The sequence below is a fragment of the Carya illinoinensis genome, chromosome 13 (assembly GCF_018687715.1).
Source record: "Carya illinoinensis cultivar Pawnee chromosome 13, C.illinoinensisPawnee_v1, whole genome shotgun sequence".
NCBI lineage: Eukaryota > Viridiplantae > Streptophyta > Magnoliopsida > Fagales > Juglandaceae > Carya > Carya illinoinensis.
In genome coordinates, this window is record NC_056764.1 from 772,364 (window position 1) to 800,359 (window position 27,996).

General features: G+C 33.9%; 3 protein-coding genes across 6 annotated transcripts; 2 read left to right on the top strand and 1 right to left on the bottom strand.

The window, feature by feature from the left end:
• Positions 1-121: 121 nt before the first annotated feature.
• Positions 122-3,965, bottom strand: LOC122292055 (cytochrome b5 domain-containing protein RLF-like). Of its 4 annotated transcripts, none has more exons than XM_043100244.1 (6): positions 3,776-3,965; positions 2,755-2,830; positions 2,274-2,655; positions 1,397-1,531; positions 913-963; positions 122-407 (listed from the first exon to the last, which is right to left on the bottom strand). In XM_043100244.1, the coding sequence occupies exons 2-6, from the start codon at positions 2,803-2,805 to the stop codon at positions 331-333; spliced, it is 696 nt and encodes a 231-aa protein (XP_042956178.1). In that variant the 5' UTR covers positions 2,806-2,830; positions 3,776-3,965; the 3' UTR covers positions 122-330. The 4 variants fall into 4 exon arrangements, with proteins under 4 accessions (XP_042956178.1, XP_042956180.1, XP_042956179.1 ...); XM_043100246.1 differs by lacking the exon at positions 2,755-2,830 and adding an exon at positions 2,831-2,901 and having other exon boundaries at positions 3,776-3,962; XM_043100245.1 differs by lacking the exon at positions 2,755-2,830 and adding an exon at positions 2,831-2,906 and having other exon boundaries at positions 3,776-3,960.
• Positions 3,966-15,397: 11,432 nt separating this feature from the next.
• Positions 15,398-21,225, top strand: LOC122292529 (cycloartenol-C-24-methyltransferase). Its single transcript, XM_043100930.1, has 14 exons — positions 15,398-15,559; positions 15,728-15,829; positions 17,395-17,461; positions 17,904-17,977; positions 18,063-18,147; positions 18,232-18,287; positions 18,745-18,799; positions 19,193-19,240; positions 19,485-19,568; positions 19,698-19,814; positions 19,938-20,021; positions 20,112-20,237; positions 20,404-20,501; positions 20,890-21,225. Exons 2-14 carry the CDS (start codon positions 15,747-15,749, stop codon positions 20,951-20,953), a joined length of 1,041 nt encoding a protein of 346 aa, XP_042956864.1. The 5' UTR covers positions 15,398-15,559; positions 15,728-15,746; the 3' UTR covers positions 20,954-21,225.
• A 2,283-nt stretch (positions 21,226-23,508) lies between these two features.
• Positions 23,509-27,731, top strand: LOC122292668 (cycloartenol-C-24-methyltransferase-like). The gene is made up of 14 exons (XM_043101130.1): positions 23,509-23,608; positions 23,822-23,913; positions 24,233-24,299; positions 24,788-24,861; positions 24,946-25,030; positions 25,117-25,172; positions 25,528-25,582; positions 25,774-25,821; positions 25,912-25,995; positions 26,135-26,251; positions 26,364-26,447; positions 26,532-26,657; positions 26,834-26,931; positions 27,314-27,731. The coding sequence occupies exons 1-14, from the start codon at positions 23,519-23,521 to the stop codon at positions 27,375-27,377; spliced, it is 1,140 nt and encodes a 379-aa protein (XP_042957064.1). The 5' UTR covers positions 23,509-23,518; the 3' UTR covers positions 27,378-27,731.
• Positions 27,732-27,996: the final 265 nt, after the last annotated feature.

Consider the following 27,996-nt stretch of genomic DNA (forward strand, 5'->3'; position numbering starts at 1 on the left):
GGACATTTTTAAAGTATTACTGGCTACAGCAATCTATATTTAAGTATTAAAAGCTTTGCAGAAAAACACATGAATCTAAGTAAAGTAGGTTTTACATTAAGAAGATTTGGCTAGTCTGTTCTATTCGATAAGGGTAGAACCCAACTCGGTATATTTTTTTCATAAAAAGAGTTAAAAAGTTATTTCCAAATGGTATGATGAACTAACCCGTACCATAAAGTCACATTAATCTCATACAATTAAATATAAGAGGAATACTTTGCCAATCCGCTGGTACAATGGTGAATGAGACTTAGCACCACTTGTTAATCCCTCCGTTCTTGCTGTCCTTTACTCACTGTTATCTAGTGTACCCACAAGGCACTTCTCCAGTAAAAATTCAGCATTCACCCAAGCATGGTGTTTATCTAAAACACGTGGATTAAGGATTGCAGGCTGTAACGATTCTCAATAGATTAAATTAAAAGTAAGATTCAACTTGCAATCCTCAATAGGTAAAGGGAAGAGGAAGATAAAAAAGACATAAAAATACGATCTAAGAGAAGAACAAACGGAGGAGAAAGTACAAGAATAAAAAGTAGGACAAATGGTGCTACCATTACTTTTTATTCTTTTTTATTTCCCTGATCAAAAGAACAAAAACAAGTAGTAGCACCATTTTTCCTGAAGCACAACACTTGGGAACTGACTTTCTAGGAGTCGGCACAGCTTGGAGATTGTAGCTTCTGCAAATAAAGGATTTCACAAGCAAGAAGGGGAAAAAAGGTTCTTTCAGAGAAATCCAAGTGGGGAAAACTAACAACCAAAAACGTTGAATGGAGTAAGATAATCTCCAGTCCAAAAAATCACAACTAGCATTCAGGCAAGACCTAAAGAAATCACTGAAAGGGAGAAAATTCAAGTAAAGGATACTAAACATGGATGTACTGTCTTTTCCCACTGCCTTCATCAGCATATCAACACCTGAAAAGGAAATTTTTAAAAAGACGAGCAATTAGTACCACCAACTTACAAGCATACCTATGCAAACATGTATAGATTTTTGAATTGTTGCAAAACTGGAGGCATGCGAGGACACCATAAAGTAGCTTTTAGGGGGAATATACAACTCTGTGACTCAACACCATTTCAGTAATAACATGAGTTGGCTATTTTCAAGATTTCATCATCAAATAATACGTTAGAGATTGGAGATGCAATATGAGCATCATAAAGATTCAATTGGCTCCGCACTACAACACAATATTATTTTGGCTTCTTATATTATTCAACCTAGGCCACTGATAGGCTCCAAACACCAACAATGTGCTACTAACTCACCCCACACAACATACTTATTGAATAAATGAGATATTGGTCAATGAAGCTATGAAACTTGGTAAGATCATTTCCATACCTCCAGGATGAAATCTCATGTATGGAGATATATTGTACACACGACCCTTCAAAGCAGTCCACATGGAACCTTCTTCCTGATGTTGTCTAACTTCATCCATAGAAATAAGCCTCTTATTTGACCGTCCATTTAATCCTGGAATCAAGTACCTTACAGTCAGTAGCATTATAAGTAACATGGAAGTGTCTTGACTTTCAGTGCATTACAATAAATTGAACCTGCTTACAAGTTTTGCTGTATAACTAAACAACTTCAATAATAAATATTATAACAACGTGCAGTGTCTCCTCTACTTTATGTAGAAATTTCACAATAGGGGCAAACTATATGCATAAGCAACCCCTTGATTTAGAAAATTATATGCATAAGCCACCCTTAGCAAATCCAGCACATCTAGCTGCACGATGGGATTTTTCTAACCAAAAGTTTTCACAGTTGCAGAAACAACAAAGAGGGAGAGCGCCCCACATGATTTGTGGAATGGAATAAAAAGATTATGAACCAGAATGAAGGAATTGCACTTTGTTATGATGTGATCTTTTTATAAGTCTGGAAGACCAAAAACGAAAAAATAGAAACATAACTGCATAAAAAGTTAGAAAGCATACACGAACATCTCAGAAAGAAAAGGTAGAAACCTTTTCAGGAGCAAAAGTATGTCTATTAGATGAGTTTCAGAAATAAATAGTCTGATTAAAGAACATTGAAAGGGCACAATCCATGAGAGGGAGACAATAGGAGATTGTGTGATCTATTACAAGTAGAATCAAACAAGTGAGGAAACTCTAGAGAAGATTCATGAAAAGGATCGGTGGAAGAAATATGGAATAAAAAAATATGTGGAGCAATTTCACCGAGAAATATATTCAACAAGCACCTGCAAGGTCTGGATGTGTTTGAGTCAGCTTAAACCAGTCCATTTGGCTATGTCCTTTCTCAAAAGGGACCTTGGCTCGAGGTGCTGGCTTCCTTGCAACAATCTCCTCCTGAACTTTTTTAGTGGAACCTCCAGCATCTCCTGATGCTACTACTAGTCTTGAAAACTCAGTTGACTGTTCCAGAGAGGGTGTATCAATAACATTGAAAGACAAAGAACCAATTTCACCCTGCTTCTTAGAGCTGGTATTTTCATTCCATAGAAGACAGTCATTCTGACCATTATTGTTGCCATCAGAGAATTCATCTTTTATACTAATACCACCAATATCAGATACAAGCTTCTTTGTCTCGTGACCTTCTTGTTCAGCTGGTAAGCTAACCTGAAGTTATGATCATAAGCCATCTATTCAGATAAAACCATGTAAATTTGAAAAGCACGCAAAACAAACTGTAATTAAACATAGCAAAAGTCAACATACTTGACAGACTTGGGCCAATTCAAGAGGATAAGAAAGCCATAACCGCATCATATGAAATATTAAGTACCACACTTGCCTGACAAAACGTAAAGTCATCGTCACTGTCCATCTCACGCTTAAAGGAATTTCCAAATTGATTCAAACAGCCTTCCCTGACAAAATACACAAATTATTAACAAGCATTCTGTTTCACCAGCTGACAAAAAAAACGAAGGGCTGTAGGGAATCTCAATCCATCCCCCACCCATATTTTGGAAGTTGTGACGGCTGGAGACCGGGGCAAAGTATCTAATTGGGTTCATGAATTTCCAGTAATTATGAAGTCATACACATCTTTGATATCTTACCACAAGTGACCTCTCAGAATCCAAACATTCATTTCAAGGTTAACAAATAACTATACGTGCTTAACGTCAGTCCCAAATTTCTCATCATTTATTCAAGTTTCCAGCAGCTAACTCACCACTCTTAAGTTTGACTCTAAATTTCCAAAATTGTTTCAAGGTTGAGCAAAAATACCCCTACACATAACTTTGGACTCACATATTTACAATTAAATAACTTATTACTCTGAGATGAACACCCTATTCAAATAAACCATTGAGACTCAAAGCTTTCCCAAAGTTTTATTGATGTATCTTCCTTTCAACCCAATATTTCCACTGAACTGAGCTAAGGCAAATTTCTCAAAAATCAAAACATCAGAAAAATGCGATCCAAAGTGTAATAGTTAAACGTTTTGCTAGAACTCATTTTTCTCAAAAATCAAGATTATCAACATCTACGTTCAAGAAAAATCTTTCTGGAATACAGATTATAGTCATTCTAAGTGTTACACTGAATGATATTATAATGACGAAATGAACAATCTTATCTACCAAAATAATATAATCCACAAAATGATGGAATAGCAGAATACGAGTTTATTGAATCATGAAATGGAGAATCAAAGTATCCGAGTTTATTATTTTCATTATCTCTTTAACCAACCAGAGTCAAGCAGATAAATTGAGAAACGTACTTAACAGTTAACAGTAGCGTTGGGTCGTCCGGTTCTCGCACGGTCCGTCGGATGATCGGATTGGATGGGATTCTGAAGAAATGGCGTTGGCAGCACGTTTTGATTTAAATGGCGTTCAATTCTGGTGGGCTGTGACTATGAGGGAATGTCCAGTGTCGAGGAGGAATATAAGGATTGAGCGAACCGTTTTACAAGTCGTATTCAACCATTTGAAAAGAGATTTATCTAATCTCTATTCTATTTTCAATTATTTAAAAAGATGCATCTTCAAATTATAAAAAAAAAAAAAAAACTGCGGCCAATACCATCAACCATTCAGGTTCACTAAGCCTCGTTTAGAAATACAACTATTTTCAAGTACTTTTAAATATTATCAAATTATTTTATTATTATTTACAAAATATTTAATCATAATTTACAATTATTTTAAGATATTTTTAATATTCAAATGCGTCCTAAAAGAATTGTGCTCTTCTTTTTTCGGATTATTAATTGAGGTAATGGTATATAAAAATTTAGAATGTTAATTTTTATGCCTTATTTTCTTATTTTCTGTTTGCTTTATTAAGAAATGATCTTTGTTGTGCAAATTTGTACATTCTATTAAAAAAAAGGATAAATATGGGAATGGTGTGAAAAAATTAATTTTTTAATAGTATATGTTGAACCCAAGGTTTTAAGTTTTATATAATTATATATCTACACATGGATTTTAATGATAACAAATGAATTCAAAGAATAAAAGAGTCTCAAACTTAAGTTGTCTATACAATAGAGTCAAGCACATCAAGAAAACAAGTATGAGCAAGAAGGAAACAACTTCACATGAAAGTCATAGAGTAATGTTGTAAATCTCTTAAAAATTCAAAATTACGATTAAGAGTCAAAATTAATATTTTATTACAAAGCATTAAAATACATTTTACACATGTGCATGAATATTTTGAAAATTAAATTTGAAATTTTTAAAAGACGATTAATTGTCATCTTTCACATGTGCATGCCTTGATTAAAGGTTTGAATTTTGAAAATATTAAAGATGATTGATTGTCATCTTTCACATGTGCATGTTTTATTTGAATATTTTCAAAAGTGATTGATACTTTTTTTTACTTATGCAAAAGGTATATGTTTTTATTTGAAAATTTTGAAAAGTCAAGTGTGCTCCTTTTGTCATATGCAAAAAGTAAAAAGATTAGGTTTGAATTTTTTGAAAAATAAAGTGTGCTCATTTTGTCATATGCAAGAAGTAAAAGATTAGGTTTGAATTTTTTGAAAAGTAAAGTGTGCTTATTTTGTCATATGCCAAAAGTAAAAGATTAGATTTGGAGTATTTGAAAAATGAATGATATTGTCTTTGACAATTGAAAGAGAAGAACCTTTTATTTAAATTTTTTTAAAAAAATGAATGATGTTATCTTTGACATGTAAATCTTTTTAAATTTGAATATGAAGTCTTATATGCCTATAAATAGATCATTTGAGAGCTTCACATTCACAACACCAAGAGCATACAACATTCATTTAAAACTTGCATTCTCTCTTCTCTAAGCATTTAGTCTTTATCCTTGTTAATTTTGAAAGATATAGTTTGCGCTGTATTGTTCTTATTTCACTCATTGATGAGTGTTTTCTGATAACCTACCCACTATCAGCTCTTGTATCAGTAAAAGGATGTGTATAACCCTTGTGCATGTAGAAAGTGTTCTACACAGAGAATAGTTGAATCACCACATGTAAGATGATTGTAAGTGTAGAGAGTGTTCTACATGGATCTTTTGTAGCGGTGTTGTTCAAAGGTGTAATAGGTTTCTATCTCCACCTGAAGGGGGTCGAATAGTGAATTTGAAAATTTTCAAGGGGTAGCTTGAGGCGAGGACGTAGGCAGTGGGGCCAAATCTCGTTAACATACTGAGTTTGCTTCTGTCTTATCCTTACTCTTTATATTTATTATTATTTCATATTTTGTTTATATTTTATATTGTATATTTGATTTATAATTGTTATTTTTTTAATACAACTCAATTCACCCCCTCTTGTGTTAGTCATCTGGGTAACAATATATTCCAATCTTTTTCAAATAGAGTGTGTAATAATTATAACTGTATCTAATATCACTCTTATTTATTTATAGAAAATGCTAGCATGACCCTTGGGTTTGACCGCTAGTATAGTTATTGGGAAATGCTATTTGTGCTTAAAAAAAATTATAAAAAAAACTTATTTTTTTATGTATCAATTATTGATGTGTTGAAAATTATAAAAATTTAAATTTTAAAAGAAAATTGATAAAATGAATATTGTAAATAAAATTATAAGTACATACAGGTAATACTCTTATTTTACTTTATTTCTATATATTTTTAAATAATGAAAAAGGTTACCACCAATGATTTTGTATGTTTTTTTTTATAAATATTTTAAAATTTATTTTAAGTAAAAGCTAAAATCAACTAGCAATATTATCTGGGGATCACCTACTAACTCTAAAGTAGCACAACTCATTTTTTATTTATTTAAAGGTTTTAATTTAATAAAAAAATATTCTTATATCTAAAATTAATAAATTATACATAAATGATGAATTACAGTAAAGTAGGTTGTTTAAATAATAAGTTAAGATGTAAATTAAAAATTAAATAAAATATTATTAAAATATAATTTATTATTATTATTATTATTTTAAAATTTTAAAAAATTAAATTATTTATTATATTTTATATAAAAAAACTATAATAATAAAATAAAATATATCACCTAACATTTATTTTTTTACAGAAAAAATACATAACACAAATCCACACAGTCACCGTATACATGTGCATAATGACCTGGCAAGGACTACTGATAAAGAAAAGAAAAAAAAAAAGAAAAAGAAAAAAAAGTTGAATCCCTCCGTATCATCACACGTCAATGTCGTCAATGAATGAATAGTCAGTCTCAAACTTCTCCCTTGGCACGATCTTGTTCCTCACCCGTTTACATTGTAGTTTGTACGCTCCTCAAATTTCTTGTCATTATGGAAAACGTTGCAGAGCGGTCCGGCTGATTAACCATAAGAGCAGCCCACCATTCACAATATAACACGTAGGTAAAAACACTCCATCACACACAAATGACACAATCAACCCTTTTTCTCCCATACAAAATCGTGTTTTTTTTTCTGATAATAAAATCAAACACTTTATTCATCAATAAAAAGTACCACATCAATCCAAATAACAGATATTATGAAATCAGGGACTAAATCCCATCGTACAAACATTTCATGAACATGCAAAACATGTTGAGCTAACTTGTGAACAATCATATTGCCAAATCTTCCAACATATTGAATACAAGTCTCAAAGTATCTCATAAGTCTGATGGTATCCTTCTGCAAGTTTTCCAGCAATGACATAGGACTAGAGTCAGTTTGTATAGTTTGCACAATCATATAAGAATCTCTTTCCACCACCCGGCATGTAATTCTCATATGCATACATATTTGTAAACCTTTGAAAATGGCAAATAGTTCTATCTCTATGGGGGTCTTTCACCTCTTATTCCTTTCTACTTGTTGGCAATATAACATTTCCCTTATCATCTCCTAGAACCACCTCCACCCCTACACAGGGTTGAGCATCAAATATGGCACCATCCACATTTAGCTTTAGAACACTTTCTTGTGGAGGAAACCAATAACTAAATATTTTACTAGGCTAATTGGGAGGACACTGCATATCATGAAACTCCTTTTGCAGAGATAGAGCATGCACAATTACTTGCTCTGGCAATAAATCATTCCCTTCATACATTTTGTTAATTCTTCTATACCACAGACCCTAAGCAATAAGAAAAAATGTTTCCAAGTCTGAAATCCCACCTTTATCTCGAGCCCATCTAGCTAAATCAACAATAGTTTCTACTTGATCGACAGAAGACATGCTTGGGAGATATTTATTCCAGCTTTCAACAACGTGAGGACAATAAAATAGAGCATTTATCAGATCCTCTTCTGCATTATCACATAACACACATTTATCATCATTAACAACATGTCTTCTCTTTAGATTCTCCAAAGTAGGTAAGCCATTCCAATAAGCTCTCCAATTAAAGGCTTTGACTTTATTGGGAACTTTTAATTTCCATATCTCTTTCCATACCCATTGTTGGCCTAGAGTTCTTGAACTCTCCCCCATTTGAGTCCCTTTCTGCATATTATATAGAAACTTATAGGCAAACTTATAGGCACTCTTCACACTGTACTCTCCACCTCTCTCTTTCTCCCCTATCAGCTTATCTTCATGATCTCTAGGTGAAATAATGATCTTCAAAATTTTTGCAGCAGTTGTTGGTGGAAACATGGTTTTGACTTTCCCAACATCCCTTCACCTTGTACTACTATCCATAAGATGATCAACTGTTAAAGCTAAAAGCTGGTGTGACTCTGTAGTGCTTTGAACCAAATTTACATCAGTCATTTATATCAAGAGTTTATGACCAGGCAGCCAATAGTCTTGCCATATCCTTACAGTTTTTCCATTTCCCACTCTCCATTTACACCCCTCCTTCAGCAATTGCCTCGATTCCCAAATGCCTCTCCAAGCATATGAAGGTGAAGTCTATAGTTTTACATCCAAAAAAATCAGTTTTAGGGAAATATTTAGATTTGAAAATTTTATGCAACAATGTAGTTTCATCTATTAGTATCCTCCACTCTTGCTTGGCAAAATAGCTTGATTAAAATTCATAAGATCTTTAAATCCCATACCTCCATCCCTTTTTGATTCACACAAAGTTCTCCAACTAACCTAATGGATCTTTTTCTCACTCTCTTTCTATCCCCACCAGAATTTTGCAACCATCCTCTCCAAATCTTCACATAAAACTTTAGGGAGCTTAAAACAACTCGTAGTATAGGTAGGAATTGCCATTGGCACAACCTTTATAAGTATTTCTCTTCCCTCTTGAGACAACAGTTTCTCCTTCCATCCTTAAGGCTTCTGCCACACTCTATGTCTAAGATCTGAGAAGGTCTTATATTTATCACGTCTAATCATTGGTAGTAACCCCAAGTATTTGTCATATTGATGAAAGTTATTCACTCCCAAAGGAGACATAAGTTCATCTCTAAGATTAGGCTGAACATTCATACTAAACACCATTAGTGTTTTGCTTTTGTTGACTTGTTGTCTAAATGTTTTCTCATAAACTTCCAACAATTGTTATAGCTTCACGTTCTCCTCCATGCTGGCTCGATAGAAAACCAAGCAATCATCGACAAATAACAGATGATTAACTCAAGGGGCACCCCGACAGACTTGGATGCCTTTAATTGTTCTTGACTCTTCAGAATGATGCAGTAGAGAGATCAGTCATTCAATGTACATTAGGAAAAGGTAGGGTGACAAAGGGTCACCCTGCCCGAACCCTCTTGATGGGAAGATTAGTCCATGGGATTCTCCATTAATAAGAATAGAAAATGATATTGATTTTACACAAAACATAATCAAATCCACCCACTTTGACTTTAAGCCTAATCTTAACATAATATTTTCAAAAAAAATCCATTCTACCCTATCATGGGTTTTACTCATATCTAATTTGATAGACATATATCCCAACTTCCCATTCTTTTTCTAACTCAAAAAATGAACTAGCTCATAGGCAATTAAAATGTTATCAGTTATCAACCTTCCAGGTGCAAAAGCACTTTGAGAATTTGAAATTACATGGGGCAGAACACATTTAAGCCTATTAGCTAATACCTTCGAAATCAACTTATAATTTACATTACAAAGATTAATTGGCTTAAAATCAGCAACAAGTTCAGGCTTCAAATTTTTAGGAATCAGTGCGATGAAAGTATGGTTGAGATCAGCAGGGATCATACTAGTGTTTAAGGCTTGTAAAACAACAACAATGACATCTTTTCCTACCATATCCCAATATTTTTGAAATAATATTGGAGGCATTCCATCAGGGTTAGGGGATTTAGTAGGATTTATTTGATGTAGGGCTGTAATCACCTCATCTGCTACAAATGGCTTTGTCAGCTCCACATTTATGACGCCCCCAAATTCCGTTTGGGATCGGACGGACATTTGAAGCGTCGAGACATGCAACACAAGGTTATCTGCCCCCGTTCATGACATATAAGATGCAATATTCCTAACATGCATCTAACAATATGCAATATTCGCAGCGGATAAATTTTTTGTCTTTAGCAATACTATGCACCAAATTGAAAATATCTCAAATGCTTAAAACATACTTCATACATAAAAATCCATTGAACAACTAAGATCACAACACTAGTCCAAAATGGTTATGATCCAAAAAGTAGTAGAGATGCAACTCAATCGTACAAGTAGTAATTTACGTTAATTACTATATCAACATTTATGTCGCACCGTCACTTAGTCAACTGTGTCTAGTTGATCAGCTCCTGATTCTCCTTCAGGTCCTGTAACAAGATCTACCATTCGGGGGGAATGGTAGTTGGGACTACCAAAGTGAGATTTGATTACAAATCTCAGTAAGTTAACAAAAAACTTCCACACAAGCTAATGATGCATGGATGTCAGTAAAAGCATAAATGTATAATCAAATTCATAAGAAATTAAAGCATAACTTGGAGTACAACATATCATAATTGACATAATTTAAATTGAAACATGAACTGAACTTGACTTGCAACTTGACTTAGCATGAACTTGCTCTGAAACTTGAATTAACATGAAAATACATACTCCACAGTCGTTGTGGCCCCATGTATTCTACACAAACTTGACTTAACATGAAAAATACATACTCCACAGTTGTTGTGGCCCCATGTATTCTAGACAAACTTGACTTAACATGAAAAATACATACTCCACAGTTGTTGTGGCCCCATGTATTCTATACAAACTTGACTTAACATGAAAAATACATACTCCACAGTTGTTGTGGCCCCATGTATTCTATGTGTAAATACATACTCCACAGTTGTTGTGGCCCCATGCATTCTACACATCACAATGCAGTTAAATACATACTCCACAGTTGTTGTGGCCCCATGTATTCTACATAAACTTGACTTAACATTAAAAATACATACTCCACAGTTGTTGTGGCCCCATGTATTCTATGTGTAAATACATACTCCACAGTTGTTGTGGCCCCATGTATTCTACACATCATAATGTACTCAAGATGAAATGTGACTGGAATACGAAAGGACTGAAGTCCTGACGTAACATAACGTGACTTGAACATAACTTAGAATACATGACCAACTTGAGATAGAAACATTTCGTAACATGGCATAACATATAATAGACAACATATTTAACATGACATACTTGCAACAGTGAATATTACATGACTTGACTTACATGTAATAGATGACATACTTAGCATGACGTACTTGTAATGTACAGTAATACATAACAGAATATATTATGTAACAGATAAAAATTGATGACAGAATAAATTCTGTATAATAGACAATTACATGATAACTTGACATGGCATGACACATATGATAACATACATACATACACTGTAGTTCTTTTACTTAGCATACATACACAGTAGACTGCTAGTAAGTTAAAAGCTAACTTACCTCGATCTCCGCTTTTCTTATAAAACCTCAAGCGCGATCACGAGGAACTGTAATTAGTGATTCTAAAAGTTAGTACTAAATCACTAATAATTTGAAATATGGAAAAATACTAACTTAAAGAGTAAAATTTCCATTTTACTTTCTATATGTAGGAAAATGACCGTTTTACCCATAACTTAAGGATTTTGCATACTAACTCCAAAAGTCACCAAAATTTACATGCCTCATGTAAATTTTATCCTCAACTCAAATATCAATTTAGAAAAATTTAAAACTAATCACAACTATTAAAACTCCATAGGGCCGAAATTCTCATATGCTATTTCTATTGATTTTTGTTTCCAACTTGTTTTGATCAACCTTTTGATCTATGACTTATAAATATGTGATCTTCAAACCAAACCATCACATGGTTTAAAAAGATGTCCTAAAACATATATAAGCTTCTAATTCAAGATCACATGGTTAAAAATTAACCAAAACATAAATTTAGCCAAGAACATCCACACTTTGGCTTATCTGAATATCTCTTTACATAAAATTTCATATCTTTGAAACTAACATCAAATATCTTCAAAATAATAATATAACATGTATATAAGATGCTTAGGATCCTCCAATAAAATTATCAAAGTCATTAGAATAGGTTTAGACCACCAAAGAGTTAAACTTTCTCAAAATAGAAACTGTTTTTCTTCTTCCAGTTTCTAAGTTTCTAAATCTAAGCAAATATTTCATCAAAACCTTCAATCATGCAAAACTCCTCAACCAATAGTCATATATACATGTTAACAATACCCCATAAAAATTTCGGACCAATATCTATCCATTAGCTTGGTCAAAAACTCCAAACTATAACATATTCTCCAGTTTATCTCCCAGAATGACCTTTCTATAGTTTATATAATATTTGACTGACCAAATGATCTTCAAATGGGGCAAATAAGATATTCATGTAAACTAGACTCAAAAAGGAACAACTTATATGAAGGAGACTTTATGATAAAACACTTACAACAGCTTCGAAATGGGCATGCAAAAGAACTCCTAAAAGCTGTCCGAGAGAGAATGTTTGATATTCTTTTAAAGAAACGTGTAAATGAAGATAAGTTCGTGGGTGATGGCTGGAGATGCTTATGGAAGAGATAAGGGAGATGATAAGGCTGGAGTTGAGAGTTGAGTGTGGTTTTCTCCTACCCAAAATATCTATAAAATATTATCTCAAAATATTCTATCCAATAATATCTATAAAAATCAGCTCAATATATTTTCCAAATGTGGAGTAGACTTGGAAGAGTAAGGTGGCTAAAATCTTTCTATGTGTATTTTAAATCTCTATTCTTAAGATATTTTCCAAATGTGTATTTTGCTTAGGTGTCATGATCTCACACCTTGATTTCCTTCACAATTCCATCTAATGGTTTCTCTTTGTGCCAAGTATCTAATACTATTCATTATGTGTGGTTAAGATCTTGCCAAGTGTCCAAATAAAATATCGCTATCCTAATTTGGACATTTCACACTATGATTTTGAAAACACTGCGCTCAGTACATTTACCGAGGTTACTATTCACTCCAAAAATAAACGTAATAAACTTAGTACTGAAAAATTCTAAATATTCAATTAAGCCTAGTGGTGTAGACTATAATGTATTCTGACACTTTTAACTATCTCAAATAATTAAAATCGCATTTCTGGCACCATAGTGAGTGATAACACTAACTATGTTGACAGGCTAAAATTTATGCGATTAGTCGATTCGTGTAAACTTACAGAGTTTTCACGAGGTTCCTAAAGTCAATAGAAATTCCTTAATTGAATTTCTAGCGGACTGTTACAACATTCATCTCAGTTGTAACCTTAGCTATTATCCCATCCAGGAAACTCATTTCTCTACTACCAACAACAACAGTGAAAAGCTCACTAAAGTAATCAATCATAACTTTATTCTTGCTCTCTTCAGTTTGCCATCTTCCTTCATAATCTCTCACGCCAATGATAGTATTCTTTTTTGTCTTTTGAGAAGCTTTATGATGAAAAAACTTAGAATTTTGGTCCCCCACTTTGAACCATAAAGGTTTAGATCTCTGTCTCCACATAATCTCTTCTCTTTCCAACCAATTATGAACCTAAGTTCTTGCAGCACTGTGTTCTTGTAATTTACAACACCTTGGATCAAGTTGTTGTAATTGGTAAAGTCTCTTTTTGGCCTCCCTCATCTTCCTATGTATCTTCCCAAAAGTCCTCCTATTCCAATCTTGCAATAGCTCACTACAGATTGCTAACTTTCTCATCACAGCAGACATCCCCTTGTCACTAACATCCATTCTCCAAGCCTTTTCAATAACAACTTCACAATTTGTAGCCTTACTCCACATTGCCTCAAATCAGAAAGGTCTTTGACCTCTTCCATAGTATCTTTCCACATCCCCATATAGCATAATGGGACAGTGATTCGAGTAAGCTACATAGTCATGCATAACCTTCATTGAGCTAAACATATTCTTCCACTCCACATTAGCTAAAAACTGGTCTAATCTTTCACAAATACCATATTGTTTCCTCTTCGATTACACCACGTAAAGATAAACCTTGAGTGTCACCTTTTGAATGGAGGGTTGCCATTATGGGTTAATTAGCTGGACCGCTTCACATGTATTCTTTTCATTTATTACTTCTCACACATTTGCTCATCTTCAATTATGTTAGAATTCATTTGGACACACAATTAAGATGAAATAAAATAAAATATTTTAAAATTGTCCACGGTTCATATACTGTTCACACACTATTTAAGTAATATTTTTACCCGTTATTACTGTTTATTTAAGTTGATGGTTTTAAAATTTAGTGATAAAATATAATATATTTTGATAGGAAAAACTAATGTAGGATACATATGAGAGATTATACCATTTATCCAAACTGGCCTTAATCAATTAAAAAGAATAATAATAAATAATATACTTTAATGTCAGTTTCACGACCTTTGTCAAGCATATAATGCTATTTAAATATCGATAAAATATCTATAAATAATTAAATATTATGGGCCCATTTTATCTGTATTTTCCTGACCACTTCATGCATTAAATTTTATACATAAACTATGGAGTCCAGATCCAAAATATATAAGATATTCATGTACTTAATCTATACAATTTCTATAATTAAAACTATTCATGATATTTATATCTTATAAATATATAAGATATTTATAAGATACAAAAATTTTACATATAATTAATTTTATATATTCTTTATGCACTATACTAATATAATTAATTATGTCATTTTTTAATATAAAATAATTAATTTAATTAATTATATTAATTAAATATATAAAAATATCTGTATATAACATAACACTTCTAAATATAAGCTAGTTGAATTTGCGTGACGATTAAGTTGTACAGATATAAAATGGAGAATTGTGTGCTGTATATAGTCATATAGATGAAAACGACATTTTTGTTTTGGCGCGACCACGACCACTATGAGACAAATGGAATTATATTATTCGTCCAACTATGAATGAGTCAAATCGTAATTATCTTTACAGTCTAATTTACAGGAAGATTTTTAATTTCTTGAGTTGGAGTTGGACAAAGCATAGCATTTTTATCAATTATTTTTTAAAAATAAAATAATGAGAAATTTTAATTTTTATATGTTTATAATAAATAAAAATTATAAATTATTTAAATAAAAACTCTATTCTATGACCTCATAAATAAAATGGTAAATTTAATTTTTTAATAAAAATATACAGTTAAGAAAATGAGGTTATTTTGAAAAGAGGTTTGTTAGATATAAGGTTTATGTATTAATTTGCATATCCATAATTTTATTTTTAAAAATTTTTTATATTTCATAAAATTTATTTATATTTAATTTATATTATTTTATTAAATATATACTTATACATCAATATCCATCGTGAATTAATGTACGAAGCTTACTTGCAAGAATATTTTCTCCGTTTATGCGAGATTCCCTATTCATCGTCCGTCGGTTCGTCCCCATGTGGCGTGACAGCATGTCGCCCAATCGAGCTTTTCTCCTATGTAACCTACTATCCCGAAATCACACTCTCTGCGCTCTCTCTCTCTCTCTCTCTCTCTCTCCAGAAAGCTTCCTAACCTTTCTCTTGGGCACTCAGATTCTCCCTCCGCCTCCTTCGCCTCTAAATGTAATGCTCAAACAACCCCCATTTTGACTAGAACACGTTTTCCAAAATCGCTTTCGATGATACTGTTTTCTTATTTTGGCTGCGAGAATGATTCTGATTGTACGTCTAATGGCTTTTCTTGTTCTCTTTTTCTTTTTGTGTTCTCTGTTTTTTTTTTTGTTGATATAGATTTGGCAATCGAAGAGATATGTCGAAGCCAGGGGCACTGGATCTCGCGTCGGGTCTCGGTGGAAAGATCGACAAGGAAGATGTCCTCTCCGCTGTTGAGAAGTATATATTTCTCCCCACCAGCTCTCTCTCCGTCTCTCTCCGTCTCTCTGTGCGTTTGTGTGTGACGGCGCTTTTGATTTCTGTTTCTCTCTCTAAAAAGTTATTGCTCCGGAGCCTGGTTCAAGCGAGCCTTTGCCTGATCATCTTGTCTGGTCATCTTAACCCAAAGCGACGCCGGTTAACCTAACTGTTTCTCTCTCTACATTGAGACTCGGATATTCTTTCTTTCACTTAAAATGATGCTTCAAATTCTTCCTCAATCTCTCTCAAAAATTAATTTAATTATTATTTAATTTTCTTTATTTTACTTATCCCTTTACGTTATTTACTGCTAGGTTTGATTTAGGTTGATTAAGTTTTAGCTAATTGGGATTATTAGATGCCCAAGTTCTAATTATAGTGAAATTAAGTTAAGGCTATTTTTGGACACTGTAGTGGTGGATCTGATTCAGAGATTCTTTTGTAAGTGGATGTTTGGTTTGAGAGAGACTGATGAGGTGCAGAAGTGGACCCCAAGCCCCTTGCTTTGCATTTATTGCAGATGTTTGGTTTTTCTTGTGAATTAGTACTTCCTAATATCAATTATCATCGTGTTATTCGTCTAAGGAATTGGATTATGCATTCCTATGAAGAAATGGAATTGGACGAGGCCTGAGCACAACATCTAATGATTAGATTATTTTAACTGGAATGCCACAAGTTCAGATGTCTGATCTACAAATGGTCCTCGAAACATTTGCTTTTGCATCAATTGGTTTCTGGTGGAAAGGCTTTTTTTAAAAAGGTTTTTTATTTCCCTACTTATATAAAAAAAGGTTTTTTATTGCCCTATTTTTTTTTTTTTTTGGGGTATTGTTAAAGTTGAGGAAAAGAAAAGTTAGCTGGAATTGACTGCTAGTAAACAGTGTAAATGGTGTGTCATACCCCACTTTGTTTTGGCTGTTTCTTGGGCTTGACTCGAACTTTCGGTGGGATCTGAGGTCATGGAAGACTTTGTGATTTTTAGTAGTGGACATAAAAAATTGGAAATTTCGTGGCCGCTTTAGATCTGAATATTTGATAAATTTTCATTTCCTTTTTTACCCTTATTGAGGCAACTGGAATTTCATGATCTGTTATTTTACATAATAAGATTTTTTTGGCCAAGTGCACCAATAATCTTAAATCAATAGATGTCACACCCACAAAGGCACAAGGATAGATTTTTGTAGAATCAGTGTGTACCGCATTGATTGCGAAGTTAGTAGCCTTTGCAAGTTGCAACTGAAGCATCTGCATAATAGTGTAACGCGTCGCACACCCAGACTGTTCTTGGGAAGAAGTACCCTTAAGAAAACATAAGAAACTACTCACTTCGAGCTATGATCGAATTAGATGTGACGTCAAATTGATCTAGTATTGCTATTCAATGCCTTTATGAATGACATTATCGATCACTCGTAAAAAAGTTATTATTTTTAAGAAAAGCTGCTTTGACACGCTGGCGTGGCATGCACAATGACATGGCTTTTTTGTCCGAGTTTGGCATATTGGTGTGTGGTAAAAGTTTTGGTTTGACGATTCAGGTATGAGAAGTATCATGTCCATTATGGCGGTGAAGAAGAAGAGAGAAAAGCTAACTACACTGACATGGTGAGAGATGTTATCTTTTAAACAATCTTTTTATTCAAGAATTAAGATTATCGTGTGCAAAGAATTAACTGCACACCAGCAGCATGTTCTATTCAATGCCTTTGTAAGTCTTCTGTAATCGCATTTTTGGTGTTCGGTTTCTAAATCGTGTTATAAGGTACTCGGCTCAGCATGATGAGTAAGGCTTGAACTATACATTGACCAGTGTACAAGCTAGCAAAAACCTTGAGTGATTGCAATCTTAGACTTGTCTATGAGGTTTTCTTTATGTTGTCAGGATTGGCCCAGTTTATGCTGATATTTAAGCATGAATCTTTTTTCAATCTTATGTGTTGAGATCTATTTTGTTGAAATGATGGATAACCTGTTGATCACTATTTGGATGCCAAATTCTATCACATTTCGGAAGAATAAAATAGAACTTGTCTTATGTGGATTCCAGGTTAATAAATACTATGATCTCGTTACCAGCTTTTATGAGTTTGGTTGGGGCGAGTCTTTCCATTTTGCTCCCAGGTAGCATTTCAAGCAATGTGGTATAATTTCTTTTGGCCTACATTGCTAATTAAATCTAATATTCTTGATACTTTTGTTCTTTAAGATGGAAAGGGGAGTCTCTTCGAGAGAGCATCAAGAGACATGAGCACTTTCTTGCTTTACAACTAGGCCTGAAGCCTGAGCAGAAGGTTTGTTCCCTCTGTGGAACATGGAAAAACTGACAAGATAGAGATTCACTGTTCAAATTTTGACATGTTTGTTTGGCAAAATAGGTGTTGGATGTAGGATGCGGAATCGGTGGACCACTGAGAGAAATTTCTAGATTCAGGTGAATGGCATTTCATTCATTTAATATTTTATCTATTTGACAATTGACACACTCCCCTCCTATTCTCCATTTTGGTTTTTAGCGTTTTTAAACAAGAGTGCTGTGGAGGTCATGGCTGTACTTTGTTGTAGTTTTTATTTATTCTAGGCACATTCAAATAGACTGGGTTAATTTTTGTAAATATCATCAGATTCCTGACGGTAGCATTCATCATGTTTTTTAGAAAGATAAATTAGCAGTGTTTAGGTTTTAATAGTTGCTAGGATTGAATTTTACATTCGGTATATCAGTGGTTGCTACATGAACTTTTGGTTTGACATCATATTTTTTCTTCATTTTTAATTACTTGTGCCAGTAGTAAGTATAATTTCAGAAGTTTTAGAAGTCTAGATATTTACTCTTCATCCTAAGGAAGGAAGGAAAGACTAATTATTTTTACAAATGTAATTTGTTACAGCTCAACATCAATTACGGGGTTGAACAACAATGAATATCAGATAACGAGGGGAAAGGTATATACTAATCTCTCACTTAGGACATAAGGATCAAATGCATCTAAAACAATTATTATCACCTGTGTTTTGATTTGCAAGAATGACTTGCAAATCCATTCTTGCAAATCGAAAAATGGTCCTACTTTACTCTTAAAAAGTGTTTTGATTAGTTGTTAGGAAACCTTGACAGTATTTCTGAGCTTTTGGACTTTAGTTCCTTCATAGTTTTCTTTAGCTCTGTAGTAGTATATGTTTTACTTTATGTATTAGTGGAACGGGATGATTTCTTGAAGGAATTCTTTTGCCACTTAAGACAATGCTGGAGTCATGAGATTGTAAGGATTGTTTGCTTATTACCACCATAGTGCTAAATCTCAAAATAGCGATAACACAGATTCTGTTGCTCCACAGGAACTCAACCGCGTTGCTGGAGTTGACAAAACCTGTGAATTTGTGAAGGTTGGTTTTTATGATGTTACAAAAGGGTCTGTGCGGTATATACTTCTGCTTCATTAATATATTTCTTAACCAGAAAACCAGAAAAAAGGATATTACAAAGGTGTTTATGTTGATATGGGTGGGGTCTGTATCTGGGGTTTACTCCTTAGTGGTGGGTCTGAAGGCCTGCCTTGGTGAGTTTCCACATCATAAAAAAGGTTTATGGTGGGAGATCCATGACCGTAATTGATTCTTGATGATGCAGGCCGACTTCATGAAAATGCCATTTCCTGACAATACTTTCGATGCAGTATATGCAATTGAAGCCACTTGCCATGCCCCAGATGCTGTACGCATTCCAAATTCTAATAAGCTTAGCTTGTATTTCATCAACTTCCAATTTCCACTTTCCATCTTCTAATATTTTCTTTTCTCTTTGGTTCATATGGTTAAACCTGTTTTTCTGATCTGGATATAGTATGGATGCTACAAAGAAATATACAGAGTACTGAAGCCGGGCCAATATTTTGCTGCATATGAATGGTGCATGACTGATTCTTTTGATCCCAATAACAGTGAACATAAAAAAATAAAGGTAAAATAAGCTTGAAGCATGATAAATTTGCTCTTGGTATCCTTACGTTTGTTGGGGAGGGGGTGATTTGGAGTTTACGATGATTTTTACATCGTGCCAATATAACAAAACTTTATGTCTCAGGCAGAAATTGAGATTGGCGATGGCCTTCCTGATATCAGGTTGACTGGACAATGCCTCGAAGCTCTGAAACAAGCAGGTTTTGAGGTGACTACGAGCTGTCGTTATTATTTTTTTCATAATTTTATTTTTATGATTGGCAGAAGTGACAAGCTTATTTATTTGTCCTGCACAAAGGTTATTTGGGAGAAAGATCTCGCCAGAAACTCACCTCTCCCTTGGTACATGCCTTTGGATAAAAGTCACTTTTCTCTAAGTACTTTCCGTCTAACTGCTGTCGGGCGTTTTATTACGAAAAATATGGTAATATTTTGTTTCTTTCAAATATTTTATTACCATTGTTGATTCCCTTTTCTCCAGCGCTTTTCCAAGAAGCCATGGTTTTGCGGCTATAAGATTTTCAGGAGTTCAATACTTGTTCAATTTCGAAACAGCAGTTGATTAGAGCTGGCTTTTTCATTTTTTGCAGGTTATGGCCCTGGAATTTGTGGGACTTGCCCCAAGAGGAAGTCAACGTGTTCAAAACTTTCTGGCACAGGCTGCAGAAGGGCTTGTTGAAGGTGGAAAGTGAGTGTTCCATCTATCGTACTTATCCTCCTTGAGCTCATATGAGAATTAAATATGCTAATTTTTTTTATCATTATTATTATTATAGTCAATGATCCTATGTCATATATGAGCCTCCAACTTGAAATAAAGAACTCTTTAGTGTTGTAATATGGAACTTTGTAGCCTCATGCATAGGCTGCAAATTCAGCATTAAATGGATCCCTTTAATTAATTCAAGTCAAAACACTCCAGGATGTACTGATAATTGAAAAGAAATGAGAACATCAAAAAGAGAGGGTTTGAATTTCTTTTTCATAAAAGCTAGAATAGAATCATTGTTTTTTTTCTTATCCTATCGCGGTACTGGTTGTTCCTGCTAACGTAATTGTGTTACTGTCTCTTTCAGGAAAGAGATTTTCACGCCAATGTATTTCTTTTTGGCCCGGAAGCCGCTTTCAGGCAGTCAGTAATATTGCAGCCTAAACTAATTAACCTGCCACCGTAGCCATGGAGTCCCCAGGGATTCTGACTCTGAATTGAGAAGTTGTTTTGAGTGTGTTTAGTTTCGTTCGTGCTTTTCCGTTTGATTGAGGGATGTTGTAATCTTCTAGTCTACAATCTCAATCTCAAGTTCATTTCTTCTAAGTTGGTCTTCCCGGTCTTTTTCGACCAGCTTATGCTGAATCAGTCCTTTGCACAACGGGATGTTTGGACCATATGAAATTCTTAATTTTTTTTATAATTTTATTTTGAAACATTATTCAAATATAAAATACTTTTTCAATTTTGATTTTTCAAAATTTTCATGTTAACATTACATAATCATTATTTAAACATAAAAATTAATACAACTTTTATAAATTTTAAAATAAAAATAATATTCAAATAATTTTTTAATTTTATAATATTTTGATTCAATTTTTTCTCTCATCTTTAAAAACTCAATAAAATATCTGTACAGAAATTATTTCATTCCTATTTATAAAAGAAAAAAAAATCTATTTATTATTCTAATTCTTATCATTATATCATCTTATAATATGACATTAGATGATAGGTTTACAAGTAAAATATAATAAATAATTTCTAACCATTTAATATCACATCATAGAATGATGGAATGATAATGAAAATTAATATGATGAGTAGCATTACTCTTTATAAAATTTTGAAATATTCTAAGGGCTCGTTTGGATTTAAAGAGTGTTTAATTTCATCTAATCATTATAATTTTTTCAAATTCTCACATAAAATATAATAAACAATTCAATTTTTTCAAATCTTAAAACAGTAATAATGTTAAAAAATAATATTTTAACAATAATTTATTTAACTTTTATCTAAAATTATTTCATCTTCTATTTGAATCCAAACGAACATTTAATCCAAACTATCCCTAAATGTCCGTTTGAATTAATCTCAACGTAATCTTAGCACCACTTGGAAAGTACCCCCTCTTTCGAATTGCTTTCATTAAATACATGTGCAGTGTGGTCTGCCTGATGGAATTTCCTCCTTCACTAAATGCTCATACATAAATTTCCCAGACATAGAGGCCATGGTAGAAAGCCTAATCTTTCCCACGTCTCTAGGACTATCCACTTTTACAAATATCAATGTACAATGTTTTCTCATCTTCTTGTTTTGGATTTTTACTTGCAACCCCTTTATATATATATATATATATATAACGCAGTGAAATTATTCAATATTCTGAATTTATTTTTGGTGAGAACAGAAAATCCCACTTTTACGTGATATATATATAGGAAGATTATTTGCCAATATCGACCTTAAAAAAACGCGGAAAAATTGGTATCAATATGGACGGGCCGATTTCTTTGAGCAGTACTGCTACTAGTACAGGATGAAACACCAGGAAAAAAACAGGGACAGACACAAGATTTGTGGCGTAGCCATGACTTGGCAGTTTGCAACGTTGAGCAATATTATTAGCCATATTTTGGTTTTGGTTTTGATTATCTGTTACAGGCTTACCTGTTATGAGTCATGACACAGCAGTACCATAACTGTGACTTTCTAAGACACGTGTGGATTCTGATCTTCAGCCTTTGAAGCCACCAACCTCCTCAATTGTCACTTTGCTCACCCAAGCCAACCATTCGTTATTATATTAATAAGATCGAATCGAATCAAATCAAATCATATTTTTAATTTATCCAATAATGAAACAACGAATGCCAAACTCGAACAAGAACGAACACATAAGTGGGACATTTCACGTGAATTCAATACCTAAACATGATATTTAAATATTGTATGAATTTATGATAGTTTTTAATGATTGTTGATGGGATGTAAAAAGAAAATAAAGAAAATTGAAATATATATTCTAATTGAGTAATGTTATATATAGTTATGTAGTGTATAAATATCGCGTAATTACTTTAAAAAAAAGTAAAGTCCATGATTAAAAAGTTAATTTTCTTTTACGTAGATTCCGTATTAATTTATTTTTTTCGCACAATCATAACTGCAAATATCATTTACAGCATTTACATGAGTGGTACCACTGCACTTAATGATTTCATTGACCTTCACAAAAGGATGAAGATAAATAAGGTAAACTTGTCATCCACAAACTGGATTACTTAAGTTTCAAGGGGACTTTACCTCCATTTTGATCATAAAAGACCAGGTCGATCGATGGTTGCTCTGCAGTTGAATCAGCTTCTCAATTTTAAACCAGAAGCTCTTACAACAGCCAGAGAAAATTACTAATAATTAATGAATAATCTTAACTTGAAAGAGGGGATGCACAATACCCAATGAAGCACAAAAAATGGGGAACGAAAATGGTAGGACAGCATTTATTCATGCATGCATGGGTTATTCATAATCATGAGACCCTGCTGCATCGTGCGTTCACGTACTTCTCAATGCTCCAAATGATAAACCCACCCCCCACCCCCCCCCCCCCCCCCCCCCCCCCACCCCCTCTCCCCCCCTCTCTCCTTTTCTCCTCTTCCCTTCTCTCTCTCTCTCTCTCTCTCTCTCTCTCTCTAAATCTTTTTATGCAACGAAACCGAACTCTCTCTTTTCTGTTCTCTTGTGTTCTGTTCTCTCTTGCCAAAAGCCTCTTCTCCTCCTTTCCTCCTTTCCATGTAATGCTTGATCACCCTTGTAACACTCTCAAACTCATGTTTTCTATTATAAACGTTTTCAGTACACTGCATGCGTGCTTTCTTTTCTTTTGTTGCGACTAATCAAACTATTTCACGATCAATGATTCTGATTCTAATGAATGCTTTTTGTGGTTGTGTTCTTCCAATTAATGCCTTTTTTTTTTTTTTTCTTTTTTTAATTTGGCAACACAGAGAGAAATGTCGAAGGCGGGGGGGGCACTGGGTCTGGCGTCGCGTGTCGGCGGTAGCATCGAGAAGAACGCAGTCCTCGACGCTGTAGAAGTGTATAGTTCCCCCTCGCTCTATATGAATAATTGTGAAGAAATGTTGTGAATTTCTCTACTATTTTTATATAAATAGACAATTTATGAAGTGATTTAAAATGTGTCACGTCGAGTAACGAAGAATGATAAATTTATGATCTTTTATGTAAGCTTTTCGAACAACTTTAAATATATAATAATGAATCTTTCTTTCTAATGCTCTAAAAAATATTCTTATCCTATGTAAAAGTATTTCTTAGAAAGGTCCTTTGGTGATGACTTTTCTGTTCTTGAGTTTTTGTTAGCATACATTGGTAAAAGCTTGGGTTAGATTATTCAGGTACGAGAAGTATCATGTCTATTATGGAGGTGAAGAGGAAGAGAGAAAAGCTGAATGCACTAACATGGTGAGAGCCGTTCTCTTTTTAACCATTGTTGTAGTAAGTACAAGTTGTTAACTACCAATTAGAAGCATAGAACGCCATAGTGTAAGCTGTGACACTGGAATTGTTCTGTAATGTCTGTTTTGTGTAATGTTTGTAGGTGATCTTTTGCATATTGTAAAATTGGTTAGCTCTTTTTATCCCTTTTTTCCCTAATCATGAAACATCTTTTGATCTTGATTTTCTACATGGAAGCCAAATCTATCACATTCACCTGACTGCTCGGGGAATTCTTAGAATTATATTTTCTTAGCTTTCAATTTGTTTCTGACCATCATATAGTGGTGTTCCAAAAATGTCTGCGATCGCGTAAATGACTCAAATAAGTTCATGGATCTGGACCTAAATCCGATTAGTCTGGCATGGGCTATTTGTTGCCAACGACTATCTGTCAGTTCTTTTTACAAACTTTATGCCGAAGAAGAAATTAAACAGTCTCGCATGGATTTCAGGCAAATATTTACTATGATCTTGCTACCAGCTTTTATGAATTTGGCTGGGGGGAATCTTTTCATTTTGCACACAGGTAGCCTTTCTGGCAATGCACGATAATCTTTTTAGCCAATGTTTCTTCTTTAAATCTACAATGTGCACACTTTTGTTCTTAAAGATGGACAGGGGAGTCTCTTCGAGAGAGCATGAAGCGATACGAGCACTTCCTTGCTTTACAACTAGGCCTGAAGCCTGGACAGAAGGTTTGTTTCTTCAGTTGGAGAATTTGGAAGCTGGAAATTTAGTTATTTATAATTTAATTTGTGACATTTTCTGATTGACATAATAGGTGTTGGACGTAGGATGTGGAATTGGTGGACCACTAAGAGAAATTTCTAGATTCAGGTGAATGACAGTTTTTTGGTTTCTAGCATCGATTAAACACATTGTCATGAAAGTCATGTTTTCAACTTGCTTGTATTTTTCATTTATATTCCAGGTACATTCACATCAGAAGGTTTGTAACAGAATGATAATCTTAATTAGTTGTTAGGATTGTGATTTACATTCCTTTAATAAATGGTCAGTTCAAACCTCTGAAGAAGCACTGCGACTGAGACTGACATCAGATTTTGCTTTGTTTTTTACTGCTTGTGCTGGTTTTTAAGCTTAATTTAGAAGGTTTTGAAGTTTCTATATCTATTGACGTTTCTCTCAAGGAAGTGCTCACAAGCTATGTTTGCGATTGTGGTTGTCACAGTTCAGCATCAGTTACAGGATTGAACAACAATGAATATCAGATAGGAAGGGGAAAGGTACATGCTGATCTCTCACACAGAGAAGTGGTTTGATTTGTTTTTTTTAATATTTGTCTCCCCAGTATTTGGAAAATTACTTTGAAGTGGTTCTTTTTAAAGATTTCTTGAAGTTAGCTTTGGATTTAAAACAACTGAAGGCTAAAATCTCAATATAGCGATGACTCTTTCAACCTTCTTTTGCTCCACAGGAACTAAACCGCATTGCTGGAGTGGACAAAGCCTGTAACTTTGTGAAGGTTGGTTATATTGCAGACCAATTTCGTGATAAAATTGTGAACTCTTTTACGTCTCTTGCCATTCTATTTCTGATTCTCTTGATGATGCAGGCTGACTTCATGAAAATGCCTTTCCCTGACAATACTTTTGATGCAGTCTATGCAATTGAAGCGACTTGCCATGCACCGGATGCAGTATGTATCCGTAATTCTAACAATTATAACCTTGGCCTACTTGACACATCAACTTCCACCTCTTATTAGCTTTTTATACTCTCTTTTTCCTTCTTTCTTCGGTTCATATTAGTTTAACCATTGTTTATGATATTTGCAGCATGGGTGCTACAAAGAAATTTACAGAGTACTAAAGCCTGGCCAGTGTTTTGCCGCATATGAGTGGTGCATGACTGATGTTTTCGATCCCAATAACCGAGAGCATAAAAAAGTGAAGGTAAGAATTAACATGAAAACTGGCCGTTTGTGTTTTTTTTTGGTTGGGGGTTGGGAGTTTGAAGTTTTACCATGACTCTTACATTGTGCTAATGTAACAATTTCAATGACAGGAAGAAATCCAGATCGGTGATGGGCTCTTTGACATCAGGTCCACAGGAGAAGTCATTGAGGCTTTGAAACAAGCTGGTTTTGAGGTGACTGCCAGTTATTGGTCATTTTTCTGAATATATTTTTATGAGCTGCACAAGTGACAACTTCCTTATTTATTCTGAACAAAGGTCATGTGGGAGAAAAACATTGCCGTGGACTCACCTGTCCCCTGGTACTTGCCTTTGGATAAAAGTCACTTCTCACTGAGTGGTTTCCATACAACCGCAATTGGGCGTTTCTGTACAGGAAACATGGTAAGATTTGTTTCATTCAAATATTACCTTAGCATTGTGAGCTCCCCCCCTTCTCCAAGTCAGTTGGGAAAAACCATGATTTTGGGTGGAACGATTTTTCAGGCTGAGGTTTCCAAGAATTTGTTCAACTCTAAAAAGGCAGTTGATTAGAGCTGATCACTTCTTCATCTATGCAGGTCAGGGGCCTGGAATTTTTGGGACTTGCCCCAAAGGGAAGTGAACGTGTTCAAAAATTGCTAGAGCGGGCTGCAGATGGGCTAGTTGAAGGTGGAAAGTGAGTATTCCCGCTGTTGCGCTTTTTCTCTTTAAGCTCGTATGAGAATAAAATATGCAAAATCTTTGAACTAACATTTCTGGGCAAGCTAAACTCAATAGTTCTATGTCATTTATGAGCGTGAAACCTGAAATAATGTGCCTTCTCTTATTAGCATTAGAACAGGGGAGTATGCAGTATAAAGCAAGGGGTCTAATTAGTGAAGTGGGTGACTTTAAATATTGTCACTAGTCTTAATTCAGACGTGAGCTTGTAATGATAAGTGGAAAGAAGCGAAAAAAGAAAAGAGAGCCTTTGAAATTCTTCTCGTGGTACGAAATCGTAAATTTCATTTATCAGTAGCTAAGTAAATATACCCATTAACTAGTCACATGTCTTTCAGGAAAGGGATTTTCACGCCAATGTATTTCTTCTTGGTCCGGAAGCCGCGTTCAGACAATCAGTAATGTGGCAGTGTCAAGCTAGTTAACCTCATGCTTCCAAAGTTATGGAATCTTAACCGTGTGTTAGCACTGGTTTTTTATCATTCTAGTTTACTATTTTGTGGTCTGTGAATCTCTTGAGTTCTGACTTGCAAGTTGGAAGTTGTATTGTGTCTTTTCAGTTTCCTGTGGGTTCATTTGTACGCTATTTAAGACTTTTGCTTGAACTGTAACCTTTGGCTCACTGGGACAAAAGGTAGGGATTTGTGCTTATGTTTGTTTGTTATTCATTTTTCTTCTTCGCTACTAAATGCCTGTATATCATCACCTGCACTCTTTGGTTTTGATGGTATATATTGCTTAGCATTTGCATGAGAACCCTTTTATAGGTACCAAGGAGAAGACACCAGTAATCCTTTTTTCTCTATTCAGCAAACACATGAGAATTTTAGCAGCAAAAGAGGAACATATCGTTTTCGTTTCATAGGACAGATGACTTTCTAAGGGCATAGTTTGTGGAGTAGCCATGACTTTCTAACAACTACAGAGGAGTACTGCTCAAGAAATTAAAAAATAAATAATAATAATAATAATAATAATAATAATAAAATAAAAAATAAAAAAACTAAAAGGAATATTAGGT